The sequence below is a fragment of the Bidens hawaiensis genome, unplaced genomic scaffold, assembly GCF_021521415.1.
Source record: "Bidens hawaiensis isolate Kalapana, Puna unplaced genomic scaffold, B.hawaiensis_p1.1 tig00048575_1, whole genome shotgun sequence".
Taxonomy (NCBI): Eukaryota; Viridiplantae; Streptophyta; class Magnoliopsida; order Asterales; family Asteraceae; genus Bidens; species Bidens hawaiensis.
In genome coordinates, this window is record NW_027498706.1 from 1 (window position 1) to 11,614 (window position 11,614).

Sequence of the window (11,614 nt, forward strand, 5' to 3'; positions counted from 1 at the left end):
CAGGGAAGACAAGGAAACCTTGGTGGTAAACTCTTGGGTTTTCCCAAATCCCCCCGCCTGAGTAGGAGGGTCCTGAACAACAGGGGCAACATCTTTTTTCTGTTTCTTACTGGCCCCCGCGCCAGTTTTCCCCTTAGCGTTACGCTTTAGTTGGGGCGCCTCCTCCTCCTCCTCTTCCGCGAGCTCCAGCTCGTAGTTTTCGAGCGCATCTACAATACATGCAACAGAAGTGTTAGCAAAATTTGGTATTATAAAGGAAAATTCATAAGTACAAAGGCTTACCAGGCGCATCGCTGTCGAAGACAAACCCCAGATCAACAGGGATGAACATGTCATCAAAGCGATCGGGGAAGCCAACCTCACCAGCGCCAAGCGCGACGGATCCACCCTCCATGTGCTCATCATAGGCAGCATGGATATACTCCTTGGTGACTGCACAAAAACAATTCAAATGAGTTCAGCAAAAAGAATTATATTCGCGCAGAAGTAAAGCAACGAGATAAACTTACACAACCCGTTGACTTGGATAACGGGCTCAAGCGCGCTATCCGCCCACCTCTTGCTCATACCAACCCCCACCAGCGCCTCCTCACAAATGTTCTTGGCGGGGATGGTTCAGCGGTCAGCTTATTAACCCAGGCGCCAGTTGGGTTCTTGAGGACACCCACATCCGCAGGCGCAGAAGAAATCGAGCGCATGGTCATACGGATGGGGATCACACCAGCCCTTATGTAAAAGAACCTCTCAGACCAGTCATGAAGGCTCTTGAATGAAACAGTGGAGCACTTCACCTTCTGACTGCGAGGAATAAAAGAGAACCAACTGTCTTGGATCTTGGGCTTGTAAAAAAACTGAAAGCGCCGAGGGGTGGGCTCCTCGCGCTAGGATTTGCACATGAACTCAAAGTGAGTCATGCGCACAAGTCCAAACGGATGGACTTGGGATATATAAATCCTATAAAACTGAAGCAGTGCACCCACAAACCTTGTCATCGGGAGACGAAGGTTGCAGTGGGTGAAAAAATGGCTATATAGGGATATATAGCCGGTCGGCGGGTCCGCCGCCGTTTGCCCGGCCCCAGGCAACATGCAGCCAAACAGGGTGGGAAAACCCTGAGAGGCGATAAGGCTGTCAAGATCAGCCTGCCTCAATTTGCAGGGGATTTCATTCCACCTCTTCACCGCCTTGGTCCTACCTACCTCCTCCGATGAGCCCTCAGCAGCCTTCTTCCCCTTGCCGGTCTTCTTCAATGTAGACATTACTAACGATTTTCTACGGCAATGTATGGGGGAGATTGTGTTGTCTGAGCTATCAGACATACAACGGTGACAAACAACAAACGATGCTTCTGAACAACAGATATTTGGGAAGCAGAACAAAGATAATCAGAAGACAAAGAAAGAAAAGCTCAGAAGAATAAACAAGAAGATGAAGGGTAAAAAAAACTCTAAGGGCTGGCTTTTATAGGCCCAGGAGAGAGAAATTTTGGTGCTGAACGGAATTCACGCGCCCCCACTCGCAGGTTTAAGCCACTGCGAGCGCGACACGTGTCCCTGACACTGTGTGAGGGGACATGAAAGGAAACTATACGGCTGCTGCCAGAGTTCACGCGCCACCACTCGCAGGAACGGACCAACGCGAGCGCGACACGTGTCCCTGACAGCATGTGAGGGGACACGAAAGGCAACTGTAGCACCTCGAGCACACGAAAGGCCTGACACGTCTCCATCAACGAACCACGTCAGCAACAACCAACCACGTCCAGGGACGATTCGTTTGCAACCAAGAGGATAGAATTTCGCGCAACGGTGAATAATAAGAAGAAAAAGACAAAACACCTATTAAAGGAGCAACTATTTAGTCTAACATCTATCTTACCTCGCTCGCCGCGAGACAAGACACACATTAGACTGGGGGGGCTTGAAGAGGTATGTACCCGCCTCAACACGGAGCAAGTCGGGTCAACCCACAAGATAAAGACAAGAAGCTTGAAATCAAGACATTATGAAGGCACTAAGCCAAAACCTACGCGCATGGCGCATATCACATATGCTCAGGCAGCATATGCCCAGGCACCACACATGCTCAGGCATCATATGCCCAGGCACCACACATGCTCAGACATCATATGCCCAGGCACACATATGCTCACGCATATCACATATGCGCGTGGCGCATCAGCGCGCGGCGCATATCACATCTGCGCATGAAACATCTGCGCGTGAGAATAAAGAGAAGACCTCGCGCATCCTCAGGATTGGCGCATATCACACATGCACATAATCAACCTCGTCCTTATCCAAATCAGGATTAGGGCAACCTTGATTGTGCACGTCAGACAACCTTCCAGAAGGTATCTTTTTAAGGAATAAGAATATGCTGATGTTGACAGCTGCCAAATGAAAGGTGGACAACTCAGCATGACACATGTGCTACCACGTGATTTCAACCAATGAGAAAGCACCAGGTGTCCCCAAGGACACGTGGCGCCAAGCAATTGGAGGAGGCCAACAAAACCCTAATTGGGTCTGAGCCCAATCAGTGGAAACCCTAGCACTATAAATACAGCATCAACTCCACAAGGAAGCATCATCAAATATCACCTGACAACATACAATCACAGAGTATTCAGCTATTAAGCAATACACTCTAAATTCCTTACTCTCACATATTATTATCTTCTCCCACAAATACTTATTCTCACACCGGAGGGTTACCCCAAAGAGGACCCTCTGTCCCTTTCTGAGGGGTAAGTTGACGGTGTTGTTCGTTTTGTAGGTGGAAGAACCCAGATCCAAGAGAAACCATCGGTGAAATAGCATAATCACACCCGAGGAAAGTAGATCGTCTACCAGTGAGTCGATCCACGCTTCTTCACAAGGTCTATAATGAAAACTATAAATTTTTTAAATAAGTATTTCGGGTCTGAAAAATTAATTTAGTTTAACCCTAAATTTTATATTTTAGCCACTCACAAGGGTGTTACATGGATCGTGTTTACGAGTTAAAACTTAGAAGTTTGTTTTGTTTTCATGTAGTGTGAAAAGTTAATACTCTATGGCGTGACCTGACTATTTACCACGTCTAATAATAATATGCCATAAGGGACAATTAAGGGTATTCATTGTTCAATTTAACTAGTTTTGACAATAATTTTGTGCCTGACCGAAAAGTATTGACTAAACAATGCAAACCGAGCCAGCTGAATTGCACAAGTTTTATGGTTTAACAATTTGGTTTTTGCAGATTTTATAGTTTTAGACAAAAAAAAAATAATTACTACATCAGCATACTTTTGTATTAAATTCAAAAAGAGGTAAGAATTTTTCATATATGTTCTTAAAATAATAATTAAATAAATAAATGTTAAAAGGCCAATTCGGTTTACACCATCGTTTATAAATTCCACACCGTAAACCGAACTGTAAACCATCAAACCATTAAACCCAAACCGCAAACCGGATCATACACTTCCCACCAACAAAACCGACCAACTTTCTTCGATTTGGTCAATTTAGTCGATTTCGACGGTTTATGAACACCCCTAGGTTCAATGTTGTTTAGAGATGATCAAAAAAAACCGGTTCCGGAACCGGAACCGGTGGAACCGAACCGGACCCGAACCGGTTCCTACCCGATTTTTGTAGGAACCGGACCCTATCTGATTCAACCCGATGATCCGTGGCCGGTTCTTCCATTTCTGAGTGGGGGCGGGTAGGAACCGGAACCGGTTAGGAACCGGTTCTAGCCGTTGGATCGAGTATAGCTGTTGGAAATCGTTTTTTGGCCGTTTTTTAACCGTTGGGGTCAAAAATAGCCATTTTTTGGCTCCCCCAAGCACCCCACTATTAGTATAAATAGGTATTTGGTGTCATGGGTTCATCACAACACTCAAAACGCAAACCCGAACGCAAAAAAAATACAAAAAAACGCTATTACAACGTTTTGAGTTCTCTAATCTCTTGTTTTCTCTTCTTGTATATTCATATTTGTTGTTATGGCTGCCTCACAATCATCGGTTGGTCAAGGTTCCAACGCCGAACCAAGTTTCGTTCGTATTGTACCTCATAATCGTAATCAAGAGATTTGGTGCAATTGGGATTTGGTTGAATTGAGTGACCATTCATTGAAGGCTCGGTGCAAGTTTTGTGGGGTTTATTTAAACCCACTTTCGAATTCAAATTTGAAGAAACACATCGAAAAACCGTATTGCAAGGCGTTGAAAAAGAACGTTGATTCGTAACAAACGCAAATGGATAATGAAGGCGGAATATTTACATACCAAATTGATCGAATTCAAGATCGTATGGCGAAGTTTGTGATTCAAGAAGCTTTGCCGTTTAGCCACTTCGACAACCCTCGCTTAACCGCCATGATTCGAGATACGCTTCAACCACAATACACTCACGTAAGTCGTCATACTCTTAAACGTTATTGTTTAAAATTGTGGAAGAAGGCCAAAGAGGTACTAATTGCATATTTTGAAAATATAAATACGGGAATAAACTTAATTAGTGATGTTTGGTCGGCTCCACATGGTCTACCCGAATCTTATCTTTGTGTCACCGCTCATTGGGTAGACCCGTCATCGTGGGAAATGATGAAACGCACAATTGCTTTCGAACTCTTTGAGTATCCACATACGGGAGATAATTTGTTTGAAATTTTAGATTATGTTATAAAAACTTATAAACTAGAAAATAAAATATTTTCAATGGCATTTGATAACGCGTCGAATAATACATCGGCGGTTGATAAATTAAAATTAAAATATACGCCGATTTGCAATGGTGTATTTTTTCACTCAAGGTGTGTTGCACATATCATTAATTTAATCGGTTATAAACGATTTTAGACTAATGCTACATGAAGTTTTTAAGAAAAGTAAAAAAAGACAAATGGATTATAGAAAATTTTGTAAAGATACGGGAAGAAAAGCTTTGGGAGTTAATTGGGATGTACCTCATCGATGGAATTCCACTTGCACAATGTTTCAAAGTGCTTTGGAACAAAGAGAAACTTTACAAATGTTTCATTCTAGTCTTGCTGAGAATGATTTGGCAATCCCCTTTTCAAATGAGAAATGGGAAATTATCAATGACTTATCGACTTTTCTTGAAGTTTTTAAAACATCAACTACGAAACTATCGGGAACGTATTATCCGACAAGTCCCTTGGTTCTTTCGGAGTTATTTTTAATGGTTAACAATCTTAAAAAATTTGAAAATAAAAGTCCAATGTTTTCAAACATCATATTACCAATGAAGTTTAAATTAAAAAAATACTTTCTTGAATTGCCACCGGTTTTTTACTTGCGCTGCCGCTTTAAACCCAATGTTAAATGTTACGGGGGTTGAATGTGTGATAGACGAAATTTTTTCAGCCTTAGATATGCATGAAATTGACCCAAACTTTTCAACAGAGGCAAAAAATTATTTTAACTTGAATTTTAAATTTATGTATGACTTTTATTTAAATAAATATGGATCAAACATACACATGCCTATGCCGGGGGGGGTCTTCATCAAGTTCAAGTGCTACTAGAGTACGAGATCCCATGATTAGCCTTATGAACACCGTTCGCAACGTAACGGCTAAAAAACAAAGGGGTAACACCCCTTCAAGCGAACTAGGAAGGTATAGTGCAAATGATTACTCTACCGGTTTATCCGAAGAGGAATATGGCACTTTTGATATTTTGGCTTGGTGGAAGGTAAAGGAAACCGAGTTTCCGATTCTTGCCACCATGGCCCGTGATTTACTAACTGTCCAAGCTTCTACGGTAGCTTCGGAATCCGCTTTTTCTCTTAGTGGCAGGGTAATATCGGTGAGAAGAACAAGACTAAATTCGGAGTCGGTGGAGATGTGCATTTGCTTAAAGGATCACTTGGACTCAATCGATCGTATTCAACACTTAACCACTCTCGAAGATGAAACATCACTTGATGTTCGAGTGCACGACGAACAAGAAGGCATTTCTACAAGTAATTCCGAGGAAGAAGTCGCCGCTCAATAATTACGACGAACAAGAAGGCTTTTCTAGAAACAATATGTCACAACTTTATATTTATAAGTTTAATGTTTTGTTAGTTTGTTTTTGAAGATTTTAAAACATGTAACCTTTTTTTTTTGAACTTCTTAAAGTAAATAAAATGAATTTTATGTTAATTGTTTTGTTTATTTTTCATGCTATACAAATGTTTTGTTAATCGTAGTTTAGAATCCAAATCGCAGTTTAGAATCCAAATCGCAAACGAAAAACGAAAAAAAAAAAAATTTTTACACTGTAACCGGTTGGAACCGGTTACAGTGCAGGAACCGGTTTAGGAACCGGTAAGAACCGGTTCCATAGGTTAAGGGTCCGAGGGTGGGAGAACCGGTTCGAGCCTAGAACCGGTTTCAAAGGAGGTTTTGAATATAGGAACCGGTTAGGAACCGGTTCCGGTTCCTAGTCCCAAACCGTTTTGAACATCTATAATGTTGTTTGCTTACAAAAGCATAAGCCCTACAGCTACAATAAAAGATGTTGCAAACAAGTTCAACCATCGATAAAAATCTTGTTACATATTACATTCACTTGATTTTCCTACTCGTAGACTTTGATTTCTTCAATTGCTTCCCTTTTTCATCAAAACTACTCCATGCGTATCCAACCGGCACAACAAAAGGGTCCACCACTTGTTGTGGGCTCCCCTTTTGAAGAGTCGGGAGTCCAGACCGACTGCCATTCCTTGACAACCAAGAAGTAGAAACCGAACTACGATGGTTCCCTTTTTTATTATCATCATCAACATCGCTAACAATGACATCGTATCCATTGTTTCTTCCGAAATCAATGAACTGGCGTGGACTCGAAACAGGTGTAAAAAACTGCTCCTCTGGTCGTTGGAGCTCAACAAACTTCGTAAACGTTATTATTACTCGCACTGTCGGCACCACCGGAATCGCCACCTACAAATCAAACCACACAATCAAGATTCAACACCCAAAACCAAAATTCATCAAGAAAAAATCCAGTCAATCTAGTCCCCACAAGTACTATATGTTTCTAGGATCAAAAAAGGGAAAGTAGGTGATGGTGAGGTAACTTTAAACATGTCTAAAGACATATATGAATAATGAATATTTTATCAGGGTCCCACTCAAAGTACTTTCATGTGGGCCCACTTTGTCGGGTTCTTTTTTTGGGAAAGACCAACTTAACATTCTAAAATATAGACAATTAAATTATCTTTAAGTTTATAATGTAACTAAATATTAATTTTCAATTTTGATGCACAAGTACTCATGAGAACTATTGGATCACGCATGGCTATGTGTTCTCAGATCTAATGGGTCCCACCAATCCTTCTTTTTTTTTTTCTTCTTTTTGTCTTATTAATTAAATAAAAATATGATAGATTGGGAATTATGAATGACAAATTTAGCCCTTACCTTAACGGGAAAAGTCCCTTGCGGAAACTTGGTCGTTAGCAACTCTCTCATCCGTCTAACGGCTTTAACCTTATTGGCTAAAATATCGAGTAACGGAAGTAACTCTTCCGTTTGTAACGGAAAGTTTTCCGTTAACCAAACTGACGGCCGCAATGTCTTCACATACTCTTTCTCCTTAGTCAGCGGTTGCACCACCGGCAACGGCTGCATTGGCAACGGCGGCGGTGCGCGTGACCGCCGACGGCCTTCGGGTATTATATCAACGCTCTTTCTCGAAACCGAAACAAATTCTCGGTCTCCGCTAACGAAGCTGCTGTGTCTCCTGCGATCGGAGGAGACGCTGTACCGTGGATTCTCGGCTACGAGGAACCCTTCGTCCGAGTCTTCTTCGAGCTCTAACGGCATCACCTGTTGTTCGGTCCCGATGGTATCGCAATCCGCATGGATTTTACGCGATCGGAAACTAAAATGTACGTTGTGAATTTCATAAACCCGAGCTTTCCACTCGCCTACGCTTTCGATCTTTTCCTGTCGCCTCCAGTTCGTTCTCGCACACAATTCGGCTTTCGTTACGTCCATTCCTGAAAAATTAGACCCCAAACGAACACAAACAATATTTTATTTGTTTACTCCGCACACAAAAATAATCACATTACATAAATATATAAAAAATAATAAAATCCCAATTTGTAAACTCAATCCTAATATATAAACCCAAAACTAAAAAAGTACTAATAACTATCTAGACCTAAAAACTCCATAACAAAAACAAAACAAGCTTTTAACTTCAAAATCTTGTCTAGACTTTTATTTATTTATTCCACAGACAAAAACAATCACAATTAAAAAACATTTTGTAAAAGTCAAAATCCTAATTTATAAACCTATAATTAAAAATAAAATAATAACAATAATATAATAATAATAATTATTATCTAGACCAAAAAACTCAGATTACATAAATAAATCCCATTTTGTAAAAACTCAATCCTGATATATAAACACAAAACTATAAAAAATAAAAAATAAATAAAATAATAATAATAATAATAATAATAATAATTATTATTATTATTATTATTATTATTATTATTATTATCTAGACCTAAAAACTCGATAATTAAATCTTAAAAATCTTCAATTTTGATTTATCTAAACCCGATTAGAATTAAACCAATTAGACTTTAAAACCAAAAAAGAATAAATAAAAATATAATGTTTACGTCTAGAAAGCAATACCTGGGCGGTAAACGCTGGTCTGAGCACAGAATCCGGCGATGTTTGAATCGCTTAACGGAGAGCCAGCGTTTTCAAAGGCGTCAAATATCTTCCGTTCATCATGATTAAGAACAAGCAACGAACCAGACGGAATGTCTAAACTCTCATCACCATCACCCAGAAACAAAAAGCTCTGATTCGCCCGTTGAATCTTCAACCCATCATACCCCGCAAGCGACGTGTCGGCGCGTAGATTCCCATCGCGTTTCCAGATCTTATACGTGTCCGACGGCGCAATCTTCCCCACGAACGGCACGATCGAGCTTTCGAAATGAAACGATATCTCCATGTAAAAGTCCCGCATTCGCCGGAGAACGGCAAGAAGCCTCGGAAGCCGACGGCGCCACTTGGACCAAGCCGACACGTGATGGTACTGTACAAGTATCGCCACGATGTCCGTACACCTCCGGCACACGGCTTCTTGTAACGCGTTCCATCCGTCGGCGTTCTGTAACGACACGTCGGCACCGGCGTTGGCAAGTGCACGTGCGGCGAAGGCGTCGTTAGTTCTGACGGCCAAATGTAACGCCGTCTCTCGTTTGGGGTTGTCACGGCGGTCGAGTACGGCGGCGATTTGATCGGAAAGCTTCTCCTGGTTTAACGAATCGGACTCCGAGTGAATCCGCTTGGGGTCCGCCAGGCGGGGTAAAGAGGCGACGATGCGTGAGAGCGTTGTGTGGTCGCCTACCGCGACGGCGTAGTGGACGGGACTGTGACGGAAGTCTTCCGGTTTGAGGGTTTCCGGCGACGGCTTTTTGGCCGCCGGGGTGGTTTTGGACATTTTGTTTTGTATGTTTAGACAGTAAAAAAATAATTGGTGTCTGAGAATATGAATGACTTAAAAGAATGAAATGGGTAGTTTCGTCTTTTTGACTACTATCCAATCGGCTCGGCTTTTAATAATATTTTTGTATGGTTTTTAATAATAAAACAAATAAATGGGATTTCTTTTGCTTTCGGAGGACATAGTTACACAGTAAACACACTTTCTCTTTTGTCCTGTAATTGTTAGAAAATGATAAATAAAAATGAATCGTTGAATTAAAATGCAAAATCAGCATAATAATTAATAAGTATCACAATCATGAAAATTGACACGGAAAGTCTCTAAAACGTAGAAACTTCATGAAAATTAAGGATCTCAAAATTTGGCAAATCAGTGAAACGTCTAAATTTTTGAGGGCTTTATCTGATAGCTAAACCGGCAGACAGAAAACTTATTTCGTGGCACACGACATATTTTAAAGGAAGCGTCTAAACAAATGTTTTCCAAAGGGAAATGTCTAAAACCTAGAAGTTTTCTCTTAAACAACTAAATATGCAAATGAAGCGTCTAGGATCATAGGATACATTTGAGCCTTAGGCGTTGTTTTTGGCTTAGACGCTCATACGCCAACTCTACTTTTTTTTAAATGCTTATGTACATTTTCTAGATGTTTCATACGATTTTAAATATCTCTTTTAAAAAACTTTCTAGATTTGTTTGTAGATGCTTCGTACGATTTTTAGAAGCTTTCGTATGTTTTTTAGATGCTTCGTACGTTTTTTAGATTCTTCCGTACATTTTTTAGACGTTTCGTGCAATATTTAGACTCTTTATAGAAAAATCTAGGTTTTAGATGTTTCACTTTAAAAGACGTCTATATAGACGCTTCCTCCGAAATATGTTATGTACCCATGTGTCACAAAATAAGTGGGCTGTGGGCGGGTCCGTCTATAAGATAAAGCCTTTAAAATCTACCCATGTGTTAAGTTATGAGGTCCTTAATTTTCGTGTAGTTTATAGGTTTTAGGGACTTTTCATTTTTATTTTGCTAAACGATTATGAAACTACAGTTATTTTGATGATTTTCTCATTAATAATTGGCCCTTGGACTTACGTTTAGTTTCACCCTAGCCTCTAAGTTGTAAAACATTGTATCTCAACTACTGTTCTAGAAATCTTGAGGCAGGTACAAGGACATTACGACAACCACAACTTTGAAGGACATTATTCGCTGTACTAATTCAAGGAAAATAATAAATTCTTTTATTATTGTGAAGAGTCTGATAATGGGCATATAAGAAAGTAATTAAATGGATAGAATATTGGGTCAAGGATTTTGGTGTTAGTGTAAGTTTTTGCTACTTTTATGGTGTTTTAAGTGGAGCACTAATAAGATTTTGAAAATTGAAACTGGTTATTGAATCGAGCAAAATATTAACAGATACAAAACATAAAAATCTAGAGAATAAAATGATTTCAAACATGAATGTAGGAGTTATTTTGTGAAAAAGTTTGAATCAACTTTTAATATAAAGATTACAAGGATTCAGATTTAAAAACCATTAATTGAGTTTGATTGTATAATATTTTATTAATGGGGTTAAATCTTACACCTTTTCGTATACAAACTACAGTAGAAACTCGATAAATTAATACTCGATTATTTAAAAAACTCTCTAAGATAATATTTTTTGTCGGTCCCCATTCGGGGATATGGTGCTAAATTAATAATTCGCTAAAATTATAAGATAATACATTTTTGATAATTTCTTTAGACCCCATATAAAATATAAATTAATAATTCCTTATATATAGCATATTACATGAGTCATACCCGGGATGTAGAGTATTGTATCTTAACTGTATTCGATATTGTCGCTTGACTCACCTGCAAACCATAGTTACTATGAACCCATTCTTGCAACTGCTTTTGAGTGAGACTTGGATTATCCTTGTTGTGCTTGCATACTGCTCTTCGAATCTCGTCTGTCATTGTTGTTTTTTTCACACCTTTAAGATGGGAAGCCATGTTGTGTGTATGATCTGTTTATGTTAACCTATTTTGATCTTGTATTTATATAGAAAATATTTTTAATGTTCATAAAGTGATACATTGAACACAAGAAGCATAATAAG

General features: G+C 39.7%; 1 protein-coding gene across 1 annotated transcript; it reads right to left on the reverse strand.

The window, feature by feature from the left end:
- Window positions 1-6,482: 6,482 nt before the first annotated feature.
- Window positions 6,483-9,498, reverse strand: LOC143597578 (uncharacterized). Its single transcript, XM_077076053.1, has 3 exons — window positions 8,674-9,498; window positions 7,435-8,015; window positions 6,483-6,951 (listed from the first exon to the last, which is right to left on the reverse strand). The coding sequence occupies exons 1-3, from the start codon at window positions 9,491-9,493 to the stop codon at window positions 6,574-6,576; spliced, it is 1,779 nt and encodes a 592-aa protein (XP_076932168.1). The 5' UTR covers window positions 9,494-9,498; the 3' UTR covers window positions 6,483-6,573.
- Window positions 9,499-11,614: the final 2,116 nt, after the last annotated feature.